This window comes from Beta vulgaris, chromosome 5 (assembly GCF_026745355.1).
Source record: "Beta vulgaris subsp. vulgaris cultivar EL10 chromosome 5, EL10.2, whole genome shotgun sequence".
NCBI lineage: Eukaryota > Viridiplantae > Streptophyta > Magnoliopsida > Caryophyllales > Amaranthaceae > Beta > Beta vulgaris.
Window position 1 is genome coordinate 13,973,332 of NC_079206.1, and position 23,822 is coordinate 13,997,153.

General features: G+C 36.1%; 1 protein-coding gene and 1 long non-coding RNA gene across 2 annotated transcripts; one reads left to right on the forward strand and one right to left on the reverse strand.

Moving 5' to 3' along the window:
* Positions 1–523: 523 nt before the first annotated feature.
* Positions 524–16,876, reverse strand: LOC104892888 (regulator of nonsense transcripts 1 homolog). Its single transcript, XM_010678912.4, has 29 exons — positions 15,977–16,876; positions 11,995–12,246; positions 11,680–11,850; positions 11,345–11,395; positions 11,129–11,221; positions 10,847–10,942; positions 10,679–10,729; positions 10,406–10,524; positions 9,983–10,091; positions 9,515–9,637; positions 9,359–9,430; positions 7,690–7,761; positions 7,518–7,584; positions 7,028–7,170; positions 6,878–6,949; positions 6,621–6,749; positions 6,290–6,445; positions 6,028–6,141; positions 5,823–5,921; positions 5,651–5,728; positions 4,373–4,507; positions 4,055–4,129; positions 3,814–3,931; positions 3,310–3,671; positions 3,150–3,212; positions 2,994–3,065; positions 1,865–1,996; positions 1,662–1,781; positions 524–1,359 (listed from the first exon to the last, which is right to left on the reverse strand). Exons 1-29 carry the CDS (start codon positions 16,541–16,543, stop codon positions 1,204–1,206), a joined length of 3,867 nt encoding a protein of 1,288 aa, XP_010677214.2. The 5' UTR covers positions 16,544–16,876; the 3' UTR covers positions 524–1,203.
* A 4,147-nt stretch (positions 16,877–21,023) lies between these two features.
* LOC125497345 (uncharacterized) lies at positions 21,024–22,833 on the forward strand. The gene is made up of 3 exons (XR_008969366.1): positions 21,024–21,233; positions 21,677–21,733; positions 22,619–22,833. It is a non-coding gene; the product is annotated as an uncharacterized LOC125497345 (long non-coding RNA).
* Positions 22,834–23,822: the final 989 nt, after the last annotated feature.

The following is a 23,822-nucleotide window of genomic DNA, read 5'->3' on the forward strand; positions in this document are numbered from 1 at the left end:
GTATACATAATATAGAATAAGAAAAGTGAATCGTGTGATAACGTTCCAAGTAAAACTAGACTGATTTCTTAAAATGGTCGATATACCTCTAAAAGGTTTAATCAGATGGAACTCGAAAATAACGTGTGTTCATGAGCTAAAAGTGTCTATTTCCACCATTGCACCAAGGTCTGATAAAATTTTGTTTTAACTCCACACCAAAAACAATATACATAGCGGCCCAACTTTTTGTAAATGTTAAGAAATAGTCTGTCCACTTAGGAAATCTTAACACATTCATACAATTTGGATGTGACTATGACTGTTTGGTAGGCTGTAAAATATTTCCATATTGCATATAACTGAGGATGGAGAGTACTATATACCCTCCCGCCCTCTCTTTGATTATGGCTGGTTGTACTTGTACCAGGAAGAGCCTGAGATAATATCTGTTGTTGTGTTGTATCCATCCAATTGATCACATGATCATAAATTCAAATCTCAAGAATAGATACCAACTCCTAAAGATCAGAAACAACAAAGATTTGACAATTTGAAACAGCAGAGGAATTACTAAACAAAACTAGCAATAAGCCAACTTCACAACGTTTAAGTTTTACACACTAGTATTAGACCAGACGATTAATGTATCCAAAACACACAAATATAATCGCCATCATCGCTATTCATATATGACTGTTACCATTGTAGAGTATAATTACATGTGAGGAAGAGCTGAAAGGGTTTGGTAAAATAGTATCCTTTCCCTGCAGTGCTGTACACAATCCTGTACTTCATTGCTGTTTCTGTATGAATAATGGGGCCTTCATCCTGTACGCCTGCCATATCCTTGCTTTCACTTCCGAACCCTTCCGACCAGACCATGTCATGTAAAGATCTCTCCCACAACAAATCGTTTTTGAGCCTTTTCTCAAGAGAATACCTTGGGGCCGATAACAGGGATCATTCTTTTCCTTCTCAGCCTTATTTTGGACCATCTGTGCCATATTAGGGTTTCCATAGCCAACGGCTGAAAGTCCTCCTTCAGACTTTCATCATCCTTCAAAACATTTGGAATTGAGGAGGTGGCAAAAATCATAGGTAACCTCACCCGGGCAAAAATTGTTGCTTTCATTTATATTATATTGCAATGGTACAGGGGGTCGACAAACCAAGTTGCTGATATTGAAGACTATCCCATCTTTGGCCAAACTCCCATATTTTTCAACCACTGTAGTGGACCTTCTGGTTCTGTGAGCTCAAGCCCTGCTGAGCAGACTGCTGCTGAGGCTGGGTCTGCTGGTGCTGAACATTCTGCAAATTCATGGGCTGTGTGTTGTAGTGTGTAAAGGGCTGGGAATACAGAGGATTCATCAAGCCCTGCAAGATAAACCACTTATGAGAAAATGTACCAATGAAATCAATGTTACTATCTCAAAAGAGGAAATTATTTTGACAATAGCTAACATAATTGCCTAACAAAATGGAAGAATAGTATCAGGTAGTTCAACACCAATTCATTATAAAATACCTAACACCTCTCTTCCCCAGACAAATTTAAGAACTCCAACCATCTGAAGTCTAGTCTCAAAAAATTCTAATTCAGAAGTACTGTAAGATAACAAAAGACATGTTCTATGGAAATCTATGTAAACTTTGACATTGCGTAATACCACACTCACCTGCGATTGAAGGGGGTTTGCGTTTCCAACACCAAAATGGCCCTGTGAGTTGTCATCTTGAGATGGATCATTGAAGCCAACTTGAGTAAAAAGACCTTGGGATCCATGTGCCATATAATCCTGTATATAAGTCATCAGAATTCAGCAGTGGAAAAAGTATGACAAAAACAAAACAAAGGGACGACATCATATGTTCTCCAAACCTGAGACATAAAATCACTTCCGCTACCAAAACGAGAATATCCAGCTTGAGAGTTTTGGTTCAGGAAGCTTCCTGGAAAACCAGACTGTGCTCCTTGTGTAGCATAATCAACAGAATATCCACTTTGTGAAGCCTGTCACCAATCACCAAGACACAAGTTAACACAATCTGTTAAACCACCAGTAGAAACATGTAATGGTATTGTATACTACTCGCTCTCAACTACTTAAGTTAGACATGAGTACATAGTTAGTGCCAGACTCGACTATTTAATAGAATATTTCCATAAAATAAATTAACAAATCTCTATTATATAAAGCAACACATGGAAGACACCAAAAAATAGAAAAAGGAATAAAAGAAAAAAAATAGGGAGATAACTAACTGTTTCATTTGAATGGAAAAAGGGGGGAAAGTAGGACATTTAAACTAAGCATCAGTTTTTTGAGAAAACAAAATATAAACAGTTTTTGTACCCAACTAATTTTATTTTCTACTTCATATGCTATCACACGCTATCGCACGCATTGCATGCATGTAAGGTATAGTAATAAGTGAACCTGTCAGCAGTATGTAGAGATGTAGTCTTACTCCCCCCATTTATTTAATTGCTACAATTTCCTTCAATAGTTGTTTCTTTTTAATTGCTACATTGTTTAAACTTTCCTTATTTGAAGTACTTGGCCCACCAAAAAGTAATTATATCTTTTCTGTTTTTCACTTTTCCACCAAAAAGTAATCTTCTCACTTTCCCCCTTATTTCATTTAATGGGTCAAAAAGTACCCTCCAAAAAGCTTAAAAGAGACATCGCCTAAAATCTTGTGCAAAACACAATGTAGCAATTAAGAAACGGAGGGAGTATTTAATAAGAGCAAAAGAAACACAAGCAACATTGGCTCTTTCATATGCACCCACCACCAGGAAAATTGGAAAAAAAAACAAACATATTAGACATCAAACTCGTCAGATTAGTAAACGGATGTGAAAACTCACATTGCATAGGAGACATATTCTATAGCAAGTTTGCAATGAAATTTCAGACAATAAACCATACAACCAGCCATAAACAGTAAAAAGATGAGGCACAGTACAAAAACTACTATAAACAGCAATAGTTCAATTATTATACCTGTGTTGAGAACTCCGCAATATTGTAAGGAACATGTGATCCCTGACTCTTAAAATCATCACCCAAGAAGTCCTAGAAAATTGTTCACGTGTGTTAAAATCAAACCAAGTTAAAAGGGTAGCCAAATGAAGGAGGTAATAGAGTTGATCATATTACCTGTGACATTCCACTCATTGAGAACCCATCACGGAAAGATTGACTAGGTCCTTGAACAGGCATCTGATATTCAGCATAACCAACACAATTCAACATAACGAACATTTGAAAACACAGGAAAAAACAAACAAAAAAAAAACAATCATACAAAATTACTAACATTAGAAACAAAACCAGGTTGTGACAATGGACCACCAACAGAAGGTTGGCCATTGGGACTTTCCAATGGAAAGTTGAAACTAGGCCCAAGACTTCCAACAGGTTGCTGTGAGCCTTGGTGTTGTAAATGACTTCCAATTGGAGCAGCATTGCCACGGCCAGCACCAAAACCACGGCTACCAGGCTGAGGGACTTGAGGAACTGCTCCAACGGGACCATGTACAGCACCTCGAGAGGGGATGGCATACGGCTGAGATGGTGGTGCACCATGATAAGGAGGAAGAGGAACTCGAGTCATGGGGAATCCAGTAGGATGCACTGCTGGTTTGTGTGTACCGTTGGGGGCCCCCGGTGGCATGTAGCCTGAAATTAGGCATACAGGCTTAAAATAAGACAAACCCTACCAAATGTCATGTTCTCAGAAATTACAGAACAGTGTTACAATAAAGTGTGTACGAGGAGGGGGAGGGGTGAGAGGGTCAATATGCACTCGATGAAAGCATACCTCTAGCACGACTACCTCGTCTATCAGCATTTGGGCCGGTCGACGAAACTGGTGTATAACTATCGTTAGGCAGAATACCAGCTGCTGCACCATAGAATAGTCTGCGATCATTATAAATCTGTAGCAAGATAATAAAAAAATAAAAAAAAAGAAAAACATGTTAGCTATGTATTAACTTGACGAGAGACCCGTGCTAGCCAGTAAAATGGAAAACAAGATGGGACAATAAAATAGAATATACCTTCTTTGGTTTCTGAAACTGAACCATACTTTGCTTCAAGTTACTAAGAGGTCCTTCAACCAAACACTCATGCTCCTAAATCAAACAAACAAGGGTAAATATTAAAAGGAGAACATTGTCAAATGTAAATAACTGCATCCAACCATTATGGAGTTGACTCTTATCAAGATTAGAGCCCTTAAAAAGGCAACAGAACAGGCACCACAATAATTTTTTAGGGATAGGGACAGATGATTGCACTTGCTAGTTTTTTTTTCCAGCCAAATGCTTACCTCACTCAAAGAGCATTGACAAAACAAGCAGTAATTAGAATTGTACCTTATAATGAGTCAATAAACTATTCCAAAGTGGCTGCTTGCTCAGAACTTTAGGATTCCCCAAGATAACAATACCATAACGGGCACGTGTCAGTGCAACATTGAGCCTACGAGGATCATTGAGGAATCCAATACCCTGAACACAGCATACGATAGTCAATTGACAGCAAACATCGAGATACGACACAAATTTCAAAAAAATGGTCAAGCCACTATGTTATCAACATTCAACATCTGTAAGCAATTTTAAAAAGTTTACAAATCCCTCCTTTTCTTGATCTTCAGTACAAAACACTTCACAAGCAAACACATGCTGAATCAAAATCCTGATTTTTTGAAACCAAAAAAAAAAAAAATACACCATCCACACCATATACACATTTGTCATTTAACAAAAAGGATTAAAAAAGACACAGAATACAAATGATGTGCTAGATATTGTATGTAGCTACCGGAATAGATGACCATATATCACAATTAAATAAGGGGAACCAAAAGCATAATGAGAAACAAAGTGCATACATTATATTAATAGATCAACATCATCTCAGTAGAAAGTAAGAACATTGATGTGGGACAAAGATACGCGTCTCTTGACACGACAAGCGATATTGGTTCAATGATCTTAATGCATAAAAGGAATTCCTGTCTCATGAAACCCAAATTTACTGTCTCAAGTTCCAAATCTGATGGTCACCTTTTGGCAAAGTGTATGAGACTCAAGATTATTGGTTGTGAAGCACTTTCATCTATTTTTACAAAAATCTACATTTGAACAATATGTCTGAGAAACACTGCAAAGAGATAAAGGGAACAGAAAGGAACAACTTAAGAAAGCATAGCAAAGGTGAGAAGATCAATCAAGTTACTATCCATCATTCTTAAGATACATGCAAAAGATGCTGACAGCTAACACATCCGAGTGCTAAAGTTTTATCGATCACATTTTGATTTCTAATATAGTCCAACTGGGCACATCTAAAAACGAGCATCTATATATATTTATATGTAGGCCAACTTACAATACGAAAAAAGGATGTGCCGAGTAAAAGGCAATATGATCAGCACAAGGAAACAGGTGTATTGCTATTGGGCGAAGTGATATTGTAACACAGCCATACAGTACAATTAATGCAGACAAACTAACAACCAGGAGACTTGCCACCTCCCTTTGAATATCCAAAACAAAACTCCTCCACCATCTTCTAGACATATAAATAGACAACTCCAAGAAAAAAGACAGCACAAATGACGTCAATAAACAATCCAGAAAAATAACCTGGTGTTCATTACTCCTAACACAAGATAAAATGATGTAATCCTTCTCTCTTCCCTGAAAAGAATCTACACTTGCCACCTGTAAGAAATGAACCAAAAAGCAATGAAATGTTGTGCATATGCCAAACTATCAAGTATAAACAAAGAACTGAGGGCCATTTTTCAAACTCTACCTCAATTTCCTTGTAAAGTTGCTGCCTGAGAGCACCATTTCTTGACATATAGTTCACGATATATGCCCGTTGTCCTTCATAAGGTGTTATAACCCCGATCTAGAACATATATTAATTAAATCATTTAAAGGCACACAGTTATTCAACAAGAAAAGAAAAAAAATTATAACAAATTTGATAGGACAAAATAGAAGTATTTATATACCTGACTAGGGACCACACCACTCCTCAAGAACGAAGTAACTATCTTCTCAACATTCGCAGCCTCTGTGCGGTTAAGGTATGATGTTCCACTAGCACTTATCTCTTCTTGTCCCATCTGCGAATCATAAATCAATAATTGACAATATAGTAGTTATGTCTCAAAAATCATATTCCAAGTTCATGTGCACATATATTACACAGTGATGTGTAGATTAATACCATCTTCTAACAAATCAAGAGTTTAACAGCCTCAGTGCACATACCTGAACATAGAAGAACATTGGGCGGTTTGGTACAGGCCAAGGAAAATCAATTCCCGTTGATTGTCGTTCATTAATTGTCACACCATTTTGGAGTGTACCTTCGTAGAAGCTATTGGAAGGAAACTCGGAAAGCGCTGGATGCATCCGATATTGAACCTGAAATTCATGTAGAATGTAAATTAACCACAATACAGCTCTAGCAAGCAAGGACAAGAGACCAAAGAAAGAACATATAAGCAAAAACAAATATGGGATCCAATAAGCAAGAAAAGGCATTTATGAGTTGAATAAAGTCACACAAGATAGGCATGAGACAGAGACAACATCGAACCTGCAGCCTGATGGGTTTCACACCAAGTAACACAAGGCGTTCAAAAAGAGACTGTGCTAGTCCAGCTCGAGCAGCTTTCTTGCACATTATCACGGGACCAAGTTGACAGTGGTCACCAACAAGAACAGCCTAAAAACACAACTATATTGAGATTTTGACACCCACAAGCAAACAGAAAATATTCAAAAGCCACATATTGCATGAACAACTGATGAGATGGTTAGCGCTGAAACATGTAATAATGAACAGAAACGCACCTGCTTGGCTCCAAGTACCAGTGGTATGAGACACTCAGGCTCGGTAGCTTGTGTAGACTCGTCAATGAGTACCTAATATTAAAAAGTGAGCCACCAAGCTTCATAAAAATCTTCCATAATCATCACAAGTCATGCATAAAGCATTCTTACCTGACGGAATCTGAAATTTGCAAGTCGGGGATCTCCAGCACCAACACAAGTGCAACATATGACATCAGCACTCTGAGCTATCTCCCTCTCTGTTGCACGTTTCAATGCTTTGTATTTTTTCTCATCACTACTAGACAATTCTCCTGATAAATTGAAAAGAAGATTTTCAATTCAACTAAGATCCAGAAGAAAAACTAAACAACCAACAAGTCACAAGCAAAGACTCTAGCAACACTTAATCATTTCCACAAGCACTAGCACAAGAGTACAGATGATCCCTGGCCATAATAATATGCATATGGTACCAAAAAAAAAAGAAAGGGAAAAAAGGAAACCAACAACAACACAGAAAAGAAAAAGACAAACAAAACAAACAAACACTAGACAACGATGTTATCCATGTCTTCATATATTGCAGCATATTCATTTGCAATAACGCTCTTCAACATCACAGAAGCAAGCTGGGGTAAAGAACAAAGCACCACCTCACCTTGTTCATCCTTCAGTTGCTGTAATTTGTGAAGTTCACTCTTCTCTGACGTGTCAAGGTGCCGAACCTATGGAAAAAAAAAGTGGAACAAAGAAGCATGGAACACAAATCACTGGATGACAAATACAAGATAAGAAGTAAAAGTAAAAAAGCAAGAGCAAACAAAGCAAACCTGATAATGAAGTGTGAGATGCTCAACAGGGGAACTGACAGCCTCCCTTGACTTTGCACAGAGTCTAACAACCTAAATAAAGGGGTATTACAGATATATTAGTTTACAATCTACACAAAAAGTAAAAATGTATTTTCAGGATATATATAGCTGTGTTTAAAACCATCTCATCGATATTCCTCCTACGATGAAGTTAGACCACATACCACACAATCCAAGTCGAATACTCCAAATCCAAGATGTCAAGTAGACAACAACTTACCACACAATCTAAGTCAAATACTCCAAAACCCAGATGTCATGTAGACAACAACTTTCACAAATCTATCATAAGAACTTACAAATCTTTCAACAACAAGACATGCAAGCTACGGTATTAAAAGATTTTGACCTTTTTCTGGCGACAGTAACACAGTAGACCTAGGAGAGCACCCATCAACACAACAGTATACAAAAAGCAAAAAGTATTGAATGATTATGTATCTTTTAAGATGGGGAGTTTAATACATATGCATAAATATCAATTTTATACATACTACCTCCTTTCACAAATAAATGCAACACTTGCATTTTGTTTGTCAAACTTCATAATTTTTTAAACATAGATGGGGGTGCCTGCTGATATTGTTTAATCAGGTATTTTGAATATATAAACTTATCAAGATTCAACAAAATCAAAATCAAAGATATTGATGGTCAAAGCAGTGCATGGAAATTGTTAAAAAACCAACTGTTTCACTTATTTGTGAGCAGCAGAAGAAAATATTTCCCATACAAGAGCCAGAAAAAAAATTATATAATCATCACATATATTTCATAAAGTAACTTGTCATATAGTATTTTCATACCCTAAAAGGCAAAAAGTACTAGCAAATTAAAAATTCATAATAAAGTTTTGTAAAATTATATTTTGTAATGAAAAAAGAGTGAAAGGTAACTCAAAGAGAAAAAAAATACAAACAAAATGGACGTCAACTACAAAATGTTTGCAGTTGTGCTGCAAGATCATTTTTAAAGCTCATTGTTAATGTATTATAAAGAAAGGTTATAAAATAAAAAAATATATATAAATGAGAAGAGGAGAATAAAATTTGTATGTTCGTAATTTCTAATTTAATATTGCTTTACTGTGATATATGTAACTTTATGTGTCATTATTTATGTTATATTTGCAATATAGAATATGTAAGTTGTCGATTTCATCAGTTGTACACAATGGTTGTTAGCCTGTTAGAATAATTTGAAAAATTGCCTATAATCTAAATGATTCTATTGGAAGACTTATATTGGTACTGAAAATAAATTACTTTTTAGGCACTAATTTTATTGTTCATATAGAGCCTTCAAAGTGTTTAAGACAGCCCTTATTATATGCCAAAGACAACAGCTATACAACACCCTGATATATAACGTATGCACAATCTAAATCATGCGGCAATCGTGTGTATGAGAGATGCAACTGATGTGCAGTTTTGCATTTAAGATCCACAACACATGTACAATTGATGCAAGGCAGGGAAGAAGCTTACACACAACACCCCCCCCCCCCCGAAAAAATAAATAAAGAAAAAGACATAATGCAAGCATGTATCTTGAAGTACCCTAAACACCAACTCCAATTTTTTAATGCTATCTCTTTGATTGTAGGTCAAGAAAATAGACAACATACCTTTAAACCAGTAGCACTTATCTTTTCAGCCAATTGATCCACGGCCACATTACTTGGTGCGCATACCAGCACCTTAAGAGCAAAGAAAAAAAAGCATCCTTTAAGCAAGAATATCCGAAAAAGAAAAAAGCTAAAAAACCTTACCACAAGTTATACCTGTCCTTGACCTTGTTTGGCCATGTGATACACTATAGCAGCAGAGGTTACAGTTTTTCCAGTGCCAGGAGGGCCCTGAATCAAACTAATGGGCTTCTGCAGTACGCTTTTTACAGCAAAAACCTAGTAAATACATAAAGACAGTTGTAAAAGATAAGCAACTAGACAACTTGAAGTAAATACATATAGGCATGACAGTAAAATTATAGCTTAGGTGTCGTCGTAAAGGAAAACATAACAGGATATGAATATCAATAACAAAAGCCCTCAAGACTTCCTATTGAAAAATAAAACATAATTTAACATGACATAGAATATGTTACAAAACCAAGACAACTGGAGAGCAATATAAAGTTAATAACCCTGTATATGAAAGAGAAGTTCGAGAAGAAAGAGAAGTTCCAGAAGAAAAAGAAGACAGGCTAGACAAACCTACAGTCAAATATATTGAACACAGGCAAAGAATACCTGAGATGCATTGAGCTCTGGAAGGCCTGGAGCACCAAATCGACGAGGCAAAGTATTTCGAACAGTTTGCATCTCAACTTCATGGCCCAGCAAGTGATGATAAATGTACCTGTACCAGTATTTAAAAGAAAGGACTGATGTCAAGCACCTACATCTATGTGAGCTTGAAACCATTCCTACAATTCAATACATGCTATTATGCTTATGCCTCACCAAATCTATTATTCATTATGCAGCACAAATAGCTACTAGAGAATCACCCCCAATACAGAAATAAATTCTCTATTCCTCTTTGTTAGATGACAACTAAACTACAACCATAAAGGTTATACTTGGCCCTTCATGATACCAAAATAAGGAAAAAAAATCACCAGTCACTTAAACTCAGTGCAATAGAGAAAATAAGTATTAATGTGAACCCACCCGCTAACACTAGTCTCATCCACTGCAAATGTTTTCATTGCACCCTGCATTCGATCAAAGCTCGTACTCTTCCAAACAAAATCAACACTGAAACCATGGTTTATATCAACAGGAACTCCCTGAAATCATTAGGAGACATTAAGACTGACAACGTGAACTGAGAAAGACAAAATACCGTCGCAATTCATCCTATTTTATCAGATCCAGGATGTGATATGGTTCTGAAGGATGAAAAGGAATGCAAATTACTCAAAGAAAAAAAATTATAGTCACCTGACTTGCGCGGAGTTCAAGTGCGACCTCCTCCTGTGCAGTCAACTTAATCTGAAAGCCAATAGTACAGTAAGATAGCATACAGCTGACAAAATTTCTACCAACATAAGCCGGCTCCAAACAGAAAAATTAGCAACTTTATCAATGTAAAAAAGGTAAGAGAGGTACCACATGACCAACTGACTGCCAAGCAGGATGAGCAGCATCTCCTGAGTAACGTAGCCGTAACTCATCACCGGGCACAAGACGCAGTTCATTATCCTCCTAAAATAGCACCGTATTTCACATGTTTACATACATGATATAAGAGCAAGGTAAGTGACAAAAGCCAATACTATTAAAAGAAAAAATCAAACTGGTAATTGCACAAATGCAAAAGCAAATCAGGATATTTGAACATGTGGAGTGTAGACATGGAAAAGCCTAATGTACAGCAAGCTCAAAGATCACCTTAGGGAAAACAAAATATGCAATGCGCTTTTTATTTAAACCAATATCCCACCGCACTGTGAGATTGTCTTTACTCTGAGATTCCTTCATCATCTGCAGCGTTGCCAAAACAAAAGATCAATCGGATAAAGATAAGAGTAGAACAAAACATAGAGGTCTTAAATATCTTAGTACATAACAAGAACACGCATGGAAATCTGAAAGATAACAACTCACTTTGTCGTAATCAGCTTCAAGCTTAATAAGTGGGGCAAATACATTTTGATACTGCAAGAATAAAGAGAAGGAAAGTATCAGATAATTTCCTTCATACAAAGGAGTCAGATAACTTAATAAGCTGAAACATTCCCTAGTTTTCTTTATAGATGAGCATCCAAGACAATCTAAGAGGACTATTGTCGACCTCAAGAGATCGATGAAACAGGCAGATTAGGTAGGAAGGATCTATTTAGAGCAGCAAACTTTGACTACTAAACTGTTAAATTAAAGTCCCAAAAGATCCAGTTATCTGGTCCTTCAGGCAGATAGGTAGCAAGGATCTATTTACAAACCTGGTAAGCATCTTCATATTTCAAAACAACAGGCTGAGGCTCATCATCTACACCAGGCTTTTCAAGATCCTCCAAAGATGCGTCAGGGTTTGTTTTCCATAGCTCTTCTATCTTATTTATTTGCTGCGCACTAATCTGCCTGGCCCTCAGTTGCTCTTGCTCAGAAGGAACCTGCAAAAAAAGTAACCATATCAAGATACAAAACCTACCCCAACCTCCCTGATATACTAATAAATGATGGTGCAATGAGATCACACTATCCAAAAGTCATTTCACATTTCCAGAAAAAAGTTGCAAAGGGTTGACAATAATTACCTTCACAAGCCAAGGAAGGAAACAGCGATCATCAATTAGTGGACACCATTGACTCAAATCCCAGTTCATGTCCTTCAATGCATTAACACTCAGACAAGGTTCCCTACACAGAAGAACGACTACGCTCTCGGACTTGGCAGATATAAATCCAAGTAGGAAAACATTACGGCAACCACAGTTATAACACTCAAGAATTGTCTCTCCCAATGGGCTATCTTTATGAAGACAAACTTCCTTGTGCTTAGCTCGAACCTGCAAAGAATCATATTACAGGAATCGATTCAGCTAACGGTAACTAACATGAGTCTAACACATCAGAAATAAAGTTCTTTGAGTCTAACACATCACAAAGTAAATGCTTTAACCACCAAACCGCTCGGTAACTCAAACAAGGTTGGAAACACAATATTTTTACCTGTTAGCAGCACAATACCATCAAACCCGCATTTCGGATGAGAACGAACTACACTAGAATTACAGGCACAACCATGTTCATAATATTCAAGCAGCTTCCCTATATATGCTAACGACGCGATGAAGAAAAACACAGTTAAGCTGCATACAATCATAAACCAGATTACAATTTTAACACCCCTTCCAGTAGGGAATACAGGAGGATACTTAATTAACTAAAAACTAAGCTGTTATGTTAAACTGTTCAGAATGTAAGCTTCTGCCCAAATGACTGTATGAACACAATTACACAAAGCACAATATTTTTCTCATTCCTGCATTAAACCCATGTTCCAGACCTAAAGAGCCCGGAAGAATTCACCAAGTATTCTCCTCAAATATCTCCTTAGTTTTAAAAGGCACACCAAAAAGCAAAGGGTAAGAGAATGGAGGCACACCAGGGCGCAAAGCGCAAGGCAAAGGGAGGCACACCAAGGGGTAAAGCACAAGGCTGCGGTGCGCACATCACCTCATCCCATAGGTGAGGCGCATGTGTGGTACCAAAGACCTTAAAAATCAATTACTAAACAAATTTTATACTCAAAAAAGCTGCTCTAATTAAATATAGGAGTGCACTTAGATCGAAAAATTAGCTATGGAGCATAGTAATTAGAAAAAATATTAGTTGCTCAAATAAAATAAGAGTGCCTAGCACCTACCTATTGAAAAATTTGCTATGGAGATTTTATAATTGCTGAATTTTTTGGCTAGCCATAAAATGAAGTTACTTGCTGGTAGCTGCTTTAACCGTAAACTTATTTTCTTATAATAAAAAACTATCTGATCAAAAGCTAAGAAGTAGAACAGGAGCAGAACAGAAGACGAAAAGAAGAGGAGAAGAAAAACGAGAAAAACAGAGAGGAGAAAAAAAAGAAAGCGAGTACTGACCCTTGGGGAGTCTGCTAAAATTAAAAAGAAACAAAATAAGAGAAAAGTAGAGAACAGAAAAAGAGATCGATGAAACAGGCAACAGTTACAGTGCCAAAACCAAGGATGTCTCACCGGCATTCTGTGCCATGACCGCTGAAGCAGCAGCAATTAGTTGTCTCCCACACGCGAATCTAGGTTTCTACAATATTAGGGTTCAAATTGTAGTAATTTAATGAAACTTAAAGACGGCTTTTGCTTAAATTTGAGCCCCGAAGCCTAGGTATGATTTGATATGGAGAAAACATATTTGTTTTATATTCAATTCAAATTTGTCAATCTTGCGCATCTTCATCGAAAGATGCCCTACGTGACGCACCTTGTGCCTCCTAGAAAGGAGGCGGAAGCGTGCACCTTGCGTCACCTCTTGTTCCACACTGTGCTTGCTTTGCTTGATGCATTTTGGCTCCCACCTCCACTCGCCTGGCAAGAAGGCGCGCTTTCAAAAACTAAGAGGGTCTCTCACCAAAAGTTCAATAAGTATCTCTTCCTACTACGTTATGCAAAACTAAGATCTTGACAATCAGAATCTTATTTAAACAAACTTGAGAAATATTAAGCTGATGGCATCCCAAAAGAAAAACAAAAGGACATAGTGACCACAAGACAGATAGATTGCAGTAGGGAGTATTGGACCACCTAAAAGTCCCAGTTTATCTCGATATGCAAGGAGGTGCCAGGTTTTTAAGTTGTAATTTTCAGGTTTCAAGGTAATCTTGGTAATAAAAAAAAAACCTAAATAAGATAAATGTACATACCCAAATTTTTTAGAAGTAATAAAAGATATTTTATAAAGAATCGTAGGGGGTGTTGCCAATGGAAAAAAGGAGGGGGCATGCCAACAGAAAAAGCCCTTTAACTATGATGTAGTAATTTTTCTAGAACTCCTGGAGAAGTCAAGTATCAACACAACCTCACACTTGACTCCAGCTATACAAATACCTCATTTGAAACTTGAATGATGTAGGCTATTTTTGAATCCATTCATCCAGACTACCCTTCAAAACCAAATAAAAAAATTCGTAACCTCATAGTCATCCTATCAAATTCAAAACCACAACATGATTCAAAAAATGTTGTAGCTTTGCCAAGATGCCATAATCAGAATCACTTAGTTCCTTGCGCAAATTTAACATCCTCCTTCCCTCACAAACATTACTCCAGCAATAGGGTTAATTCATATTTACGATCAACAATCATTACGTAAAAGTTTAAAATAAAAACATTGCCTCAATATGCTATTAGTTGTAATATGACTTTCACGTTTGCTCACGCACAGCATTTACAATTAACATCTTCAACAATCTATTAGTAAGGGCTATTAAAGTGCATATTTTGAAAATATCAGTAAGACAAAATTTCACATTATCTTACATAATAACATTTCTTTTTATTAGTTGTTTTACATAATAACAATTCAAAGTGAAACAAATAATAACAAACATAATAAACACATTCCAGATTTCATTGTGATTCTAAACCAGATGTATAAAAGTAATTTCAAGAAACTTCAGCATCATAAGCTCCTGAATCCTGATTATGAAACTCCCACCTACAATTACACGAAGTACATCCGGAGTTGGATATCATTTAAACAACATTCCAATAAAGTACACCTACGCGATCTTGATCACAACTGCAATTTAACACTATGGTGTAAATATCAAAATCCAAAATAAAGAACACTTCCACAATCTTGATCACACCTGCAATTTAACACTATGTTCTAATGTGGTTCAAACATCAAATCCAAAATGACCCAGATACACTGTTCAACCCTTAAAATGCCATTTATACCACATTCTCGAAAGTCCAAAATCACCCAAACCAACTCATAAAACCTACAACAAGCTAAAGCTCAAATATCCAAGAGGACAATGTATTTCACATACATTGCAAACGTTTAACAAAATACTAACCATACTACCTCCTAATATTCTCTAATTTTGCTTCTAAATTGCTAGCAGCTGCCATGTTCAACGTATACTCATTACAATTTAAAAGTTCAAGATTCTCCCCTAAACACGTCCATCGACAAAGGTTCCCAACATTGTTAAAAGCTCCATTGGTATTACAGTCAACTCTATCTCATGCCATGGAGAAAAAATTTCTGCCTCACAAAAATTGGATGTAAAATCATTACAGCACCCAGGCAGAACCCTTTCTAAAGCTACACCGAATACTGAAAACACTTCTCTTTGATTACTTAAACACCCCTTGATGTTAACAGCACACAAGCATCCCCATTTCCTCAAACATACTGCTCCCTGTCTAAAAATAGAACTGTCATAATGTCGCAATCTCTCATTGTCAAAAATACCATACAATCTTCTGAAATGCCCATGAAAACAGTAATATCATTTCCACACACTGTCCCATCACTCATCTAATTAGCGTCCTCCATGGATCTTAGAAAATCTAATCATAAACCATTACGATTCAGAAATAGTCACAACATTATACAAACCCCATAGATTAGGCATCCGTGTAAAAACTTATTCCACAACGATCAATTCTCCAATTACACAAGTTCGCTTAACTCAAAAAAACTAATTAAAAAACAAGACTTGACACAAAAAAGGGAGAAAAAAAATAAACTTACGAGATGATTGACGATATGAGAACCGGAAGTATTCCCCCTGGAATTACAGAACCATTTACGGCACGACGGAACATTACACCTAACAACACAAGCAGGATTCTGAACACCACAATACCTACAAGCATGTTCGGTAAAATCCCCAACTCCTTTCCCAAACTGATCAACAAATCCATCTTCATCGCCGACCGTCTCCTCGAAGTTCAACCCACTCATACCAGCTGCCAACGCATCCACCGCAGAAGCCACACCTTGCACACCACCACCACCACCACGACCTTTGGTGGGACCACCAGAAGATGAAGATGAAGGAGGTTCAGAAGGCTGTTGAGACTCCTTGATTTCAGCGGCGATAATGGAGTCAGAAGGAGTAGGCCAAGCGGAAGAAGACGAAGAAGGAGAAGGAGAAGAACGAATTGGTTGTGATAGTTCGTTGAATTGAGGGTAAGAGAAGTCATCGTCTTCATCTCCTCCACCTTGAGTGTTGAATTCAAGGAAAGTGTAAGCGTCGTCGTTTCCTGTGTCGGGCTGCGACGCCGTTTCGTAGAGATTGTTCGCGTTTGAATCCATTTCAGATTTTTTAGGGTTTGAGTTGAAGGATTAGTACAGATGCATGGAGGAGAGAGAGAGAGAAGAAGAAGAAAGAATGGCGATGGTGGAAGAAGTGTGAGAGGAGAGAGAAAATAATTAGGGTTAGGGTTTGGTAGAAAGGGGAAAAAATTGGGGAAGAAGAAACGAAAGGATGATGATGATGTTGTTGTTGTGAAACGTCATGAAGAGGAGAGAGAAAGAGAGAGTTTGTGTGAGTTCGATGAAATTGAGGTGAGAGAGAGAGAGTGAGGGAGTGAGGGAGAGCGAGGGATGTCACGTACTACTCACGTGCTTTTGTATTTCATTTCATTGGAGTTTTGGGTTTGTGGGCATTAAGGTAAAAGGTCGACATGAGAATTGAGAAGCTGTTTATGTTATGGAGTCCATAAGGGACCCACAGGTTCTGGAAGCGGGGCCCGTCATTTTACACCCTAAATAATTCCACATCTCCGAACTGAAAGTTCATTACTCTATCACTATTATTTATGATTCATAACAAAAAGAGTTTCTATCCCTATGGGTGCATTCTATTCAACTTATTGGCCCTGAAATTATTGAATCTTATCTGAACTGAACTTATTGGAACTTATTAAACCTGATTGGACCTGATATAACTTATTGGACCTGATTGAACCTGATTGGAACTGATTGGAACTTATTGACCTTATTGAAACTTATTAGACCTTATTGGGCCTCATTGAAACTTATTAGACCTTATTGGACCTGATTGAAACTTATTTGACCTTATTAGACAAAAACATTGACCATGAATAATATAAATATTACCACTAACGTAAATACTACCCCTCAAATTTTTTTATGGAGTAATAATTATTATAATTCGTCCTTTAAAAATAATGATTATTAATTATCTCTTATGATAATTAATTTAACAAAAAAATTTACTATTAATATGTCTGCCTATACATAACTTTCACCACTAATATATCTAATAGTCTTGTTTTGATTTTATAAAACACTAGTAGAATATCAAAAATTATTTAACATTTATTGCTAACAAGTTAAAATTGACACATATAAAAAAAATTCACTTCACTTTCATTAATGTAAAGGTAAGTAGATAGCATTAACTCCTTCCTTCATTTCTTCTCCTTTCATTTATCATATTATTGTTGTTAACTATTTGAAGCATTATTTAACTATGATTATAAATTAACTTTTTTCCACTAATAGAAAAATATTATTTGGTTGACTCTGGATATCCAAATTCTACCGGGTATTTAGGTCCATATCAAGAGAAAGGTTTGAGAGTTCATACTCCTGAATTTAGAAATGGTCCTCCACCAAAGGAAAAGTTAGAGCATTTTGATTATCGACATTCTTCATTACGTGGGACTGTTGAAAGAATTTTTGATGTACTAAAAAATAGATGGGAGATTTTAAGAATGATGCCGAAGATGGATGATGCTTACCAGTTGGCTATCATCATGGCAACATGCATGCTACATAATTTTATTCGTTTACATGATTTAGGGATTTCAATTTCGCAAGTAGTTGAAACCATGGAACCAAAAGCTGATTTAAATTTGACCGACAAGACAAGAACAAAGAATATGGAGATCACTCGGGCGAAAATTGCAGATGAAATATGGTTGGATGTTGGTGAAGAAAACGTATTGATTGAAGAGGATGATGTAGAAAATGAAGAAAGATACTCCGATGAAGAAAGATACTCCAGTGATGATAATGAAGCAATCAATTGATAACATTTATATCTTTCATTGTTATTAGTAATGAAAACATGTTATCTCTAGTTATTAAAAGACGAATTGCAAAATATTGTAATTATAAATATTATTATTATTGTTAACCTTAATTATTTGACCATGATTATAATATTATTTAATAGAAATATGAATAATCAAATAATAAATAATAATACAAGTATAATACTATACATTGTGGTACTTTAATAAAAAAAAAATGTAATAATAACATAATCAGCTAATAATAATATGAATAATAAAATAATAGACATAATACAAATAAATAATAAAATAATAAACATAATACAAATAATAATAAAATAATAGACACTAATACAAGTATAATATTATAAAATCATTGCGGTACTTTAATTGAAATTCTAATAATAACATAATCAGCTAATAGTGATATGAAATTATGAATAACAAAATAATGGACAATAATACAAATGTTTATTAAACATTAACTATTTGGACCTTATTGGACCTTATTAGACCTGATTGGAACTTATTGGACCTTATTAGACCTGATTGGAACTTATTGCACCTGACTGGAACTTATTGGACCTTATTAGACCTTATTGGAACTTATTGCCCTTATTAGATCTTATTGCAACTTGTTTGAACTTATCTGAACTTATTGGACCTGAAACTTAATTTTTTAAGTTGAGCAGAACGCACCCTATATGTCTATAGGGTTTCTTATTGGAAATTGTACTATCAAATAAATAGTGGGAGTAAAATGATGGATGGGAGAATTGGGGATAATGAACGAAAAAAAAATTAACACTTTTTTCGTTTTAAAAAGATTTGAACACTAGTTGAGATACGTAGTTCAATGTGATAAGTTACCGGCTATGTTCAATTTACCTTATTTTTGCTTATTTCAGATCTAATTAGATCAGATCAGAAAAAATCAGTTCAGATCAGATCAGTTCATATCAGATCATGCTTATATTTAAAAACCCATTATTACTATTAATATTATTATTTACTAGTACATTTGTTCAAAAGAATTATTATTGTTGTTGTTGTACTTATTAATTATTAATATTGGTAATTATTATTAATCTTGTTGTTATCATTATAAATGTCGTTGTTATCATTATTTTAAGTTATTTTGTTGTTACTAAATAATAGAATATAAAAGCCACGTGTTAAGAACATAAGATTGGCGCAAAAATAAGAAATATATAAAATGTGATAGCTCAAATTCATGACAACGAAACTACTAAGTTCAAATAACATTTCAAAATAAGCTAAGTGCGAGATACAAATTATAAATTTAGATTCGGTATATCTCTTCCTACCAAATTTCAAATCTCTCTAGCTATTTGAAGTTGCACTCTATTTATTTCTTTCTTGCGCGAGTCATAGTTGTTTGTATATCTTATTTTATTTTATATGAAAAAAAGAGTTGAATCTGCCGACTTCTCAAGTGTGAAATATTTTTTTAAGGGAAAGTGTGAAACATTGTATAAGTGCTCTTATAAATGAATGACTTGGGTTATATAATTATTTTTAGTAATAATTATTATTATTATGATTATAATTATGGTTGTTGTTATTATAATAATGATAATAATAATTATTATTAATAATAGAAGTTGTGTAAAATTGTAATAGAAATAAAATGATAATAATAGTAATACTATAATAAGATCTTATAATGTATTGCATAATAATGAATTACAAAGTAATAATATAATAGTAATGATATATATTATAAATTATAAGATCTTGTAAATCAGATCAAATTAGTTCAGATCAGAAAAAATAAGCTCAGATCAGATAAGTTCAGATCAGAAAATTTCAGGTGAACTAAACATAGTCATAGTGTATTTATCAAATATTATGTCATTAAAAAAGTAAAGGTTATAGGAGTTGGTGGGCTATTTTTTATTGGAATAGAAATAAAGTTGAGTGACTTTATATTAACGGTTTTTTCACCAAGTACCCCCGAGTTTTCAAAAAATTCACCTGGTACCCTCCAAGTTTTCAAAATTCACAGGGTACCCCTAAGTTTCAAACTAATACACGGGGTACCCTTAAATGCCCTTAATGACTAACGGCGTTAACCGCCGTTAGTCATTAACCCTAATTTTCTGCTTTAACCCTAATTAATCCCTAATCTTAACCCTAATCCTAACACTAAACCCTAACCCTATGTAATACTCCGTATTTTTGAGAATTAATTCGTATTAATTAAGAAAATATAAAGAAGTTAATAAAAAGGATTTAGTATTATTTACAGAATAATAAGAATATAATAATATTAATACGAGTTGATTGTGTAATTTCGGATTTATAAAGGTTAAACCGAGTTCACCCGATCTAGAGTTACCACTTTTAGAAGGCTATAAAAAGGAAAAGAAGAGGAGAAAATTTTTAGAAACCCTAAATTTTCCTTTCTCCTCTCAGCCGTCATCCTCTTCTCCTCTCTCAATTTCTCTCTCCTCTCTCGCTGCTCTCCTCTCCCCCCTCACTGTTCTTCCTCTCCTCTCGCTCTCGTTGTTCGTCCGTGTCTTCGTCCCCCTCGCGGATCCTCGTCAAGGTGTGCGAGTGACGAGGCTGGACGAGGTTGGTTGAGCGCGACGAACCAGCGAGGTAGTTCGAAGTCCTGCGCGAGAGGAGGTGCGACGAGCAGGACGCGGGTTTTGTGCGAAGTGGGCTGTGCGACGGGGGGGGGAGGGACGAGGCTCGCGAGCGGTTTTGTGAGGTTGTGCGCGAAGCTTGTGGTGAGCGAGCGAGGGAGTCCGTGAGTGCGAGGGACGCTGCGAGGCTCGCGAGCGTGACGCGGGCGACAGACGCGAGGGTGCGACGAGGTCGCGCGTGGTCGTGGGGCCGTGCGACGAATCTGGTTCGAGCGTAGCTGTGCGACGAAGTTGTTGCGCCGTTGCCGGAAATCGGTCGCCGGAATTTGATTTCCGGCGAGCTTAACGGTATAAAACATTTTATATATTGAATATATTATATTAAGTTTAATTTAATTTATGTTTTCATAATTATGTTAAATTATAATTAGTTAATTAATAATTCAAGTTAATGAGTTCATTTTACTATTCTGACTATAATGCGAATATAAGTTTGGACATATACTGGATTGGACCTAAGAGTTTTGGACATAAGATTTGGACATAAAACATGGTTGGACTTAATTTAATTGGTTTGGTAAAGATAGTGGACTAATGACACTAACTAATATGAGTATGTTCACTAGTTGACTCCTTAAAAGACGTTAAACACTCTATAGAGAAAAGTAACGAAAATTCTTAAACAAGGGGTTTATTAATCGTTTACTTCGAATTATTAAACCGTATAGTCTTATTACGTAGTAGTTGTTAATATCAACGACGTAGCACTAAAGCTTTTATTTAACGTTTAGGTCCCAATTTCATAAGCGGAACGTTCGATTAAGACAGCGAAAATTCTCCGTTACAAGGTACGTACGCGTACCAGTTTAATCCCAGTATTAGTATCATGATTAGGTTGCAATCTATGTTATTGGAACCTAGAAGCATGATAGGGAATGTTTGATTGATTGAGATTGTCTGGTTAGACATTTGTAATTGAAATTGATATGTTGCATGGAATGCGTAATTCTATCGTAGTATTTCAAAGAGCATTTTTAATCTATCCATAGTGTAACAAGGTTGTTACAAGAGATATGATTTGAGCATAAGAGGACAGGTAAATGATTCTATGTATCCATAGTGTAACAAGGTTGTTACAAGAGATACGTTTGAGCATTTTAATGAAGAGAACAGGTAATTGATTCTATGTATCCATAGTGTAACAAGAGTGTTACAAGAGATACGATATTGGTTATGAAATGAATGGTTAATATTAAAATGAATTATGGCAATATCTTGTAGCTGGACTCCCTACAAGTGATGAACAATGGGGGAGTGTGGGACTTGTCCTACGCTCCTACGCAGGCCTACTGTGACGACAGTAGTGTCCTTATATTTTTGACACTCAAGTAGGCGGAAGGTTCCGTTCGATCTTGGGGGTATGCATACTAAGGTGATGGGTGTGAGACGCCGAAACCGTATTTGCATTTCATCTAACAGACCTAGTGTCTGTTAAGGATTCAGTAGCCCGTATGATTCTAGTAAGATGACGGTGCCCGTTCGATGCCAATTAAAGATTAAGATTAAAGGTTAAAGGATGTAACATAGTGTAGCATCATGTTAAGATTGTTCATGTGTGCATCATTTATGTTTACATGTATTCAATGGTTCATTACGTACTCAGCATAGCTGATTGTGTGTTATTATGTGTTTGATGAACTGCGATGAACCATTGATGCTACAATGGGGAGCAGACTAGGTGTGCTGGTGCTGCTGCATAATCTCGAGCATACGGGGACTAGGCTTGGGTATTTACATTTAAAGCATTTTGAAATAAGTATTATGTTTTTTTCTAAGACTTATATATGGTTTGTGGTTTGAATGAAAGGGGTCATTGATGATTCCCGAGTTGTATTTATATTTTAATTCCGCTGCATTTTAGTTTTCAAGTTAATGTTTTAAGTTATCGTTAACCTTATTATGCCTTGCGTTCCATCGCGCGGTAACGCCCCGAGGTCGACGCGACGCAGCAGTGGTAGGCGCGCGTGGATTTTGGGGGTGTTACAAAACTGGTATCAGAGCCGAAGGCTCTGAATTTCAAAGACGTTTTAAAAACGATTTCAAAATGGGTAGTATGGGATAGGAGCATATAGAACATATTATGTTATGTGCATTAAGTCATAGGAATGATTGCAAATGTGATTTCGTTTCGTGTCTTGAACTCGAATGTGCTGTTTGATTGTTCAATCGAAGTTGCGAACGATTCTTGCAATATTCAAATATGAATAGGTAAAGAGGATGTACAAGGATGTTTCAAAAATGGTGTTGAGCTAAAACCTTATTTTTGCGACAAAACTATTTACTTGTTGAAACGATCGTTTTATCTCTTAAATACATATATATACATAAATGATATGTTCGAAAACCTTTAAGGATACTTTATGATATTCCTTGTTATGGTTGTGACGTCTCATGTGAGATGTTTGTGTTGCAAGTCAATAAAGACTTAATATTTGTTCGTGACAACTGCTTGCTATATGTGCAATGTGTATTGGTTAAGAAAGGACAGGATGATGTGTGTCACTGAGATAGCTATTATGTTATTTTCAGCGTAGAATGGTTCGGGAGGAGGCACGCCTGAAACCTCTCTGAATATCGAGCAATCGATACGTGACTTGGTGCAAATCACTGCCAACCTAGCCCAAGGTCACAATCGTGAAGGGGATTTATCTGAAAAGGTTGCCCGTAGGAACCCACCAATACTGAATGGGAAAGGGGGACCTGAAGAATTAGAGAACTGGGTTGGGGAATTCGATAAACTTTTCTTCACCTTATCCTGCCCTGATGAGAAAACTGTGCCCTTAGCGAGCTACTACCTTCAGGGAGATGCTCATTTCTGGTGGACCCAAGCTAAGAGCAACCTCCTGAGTCAGCCTGGTTTTGGGTGGGAAACTTTCA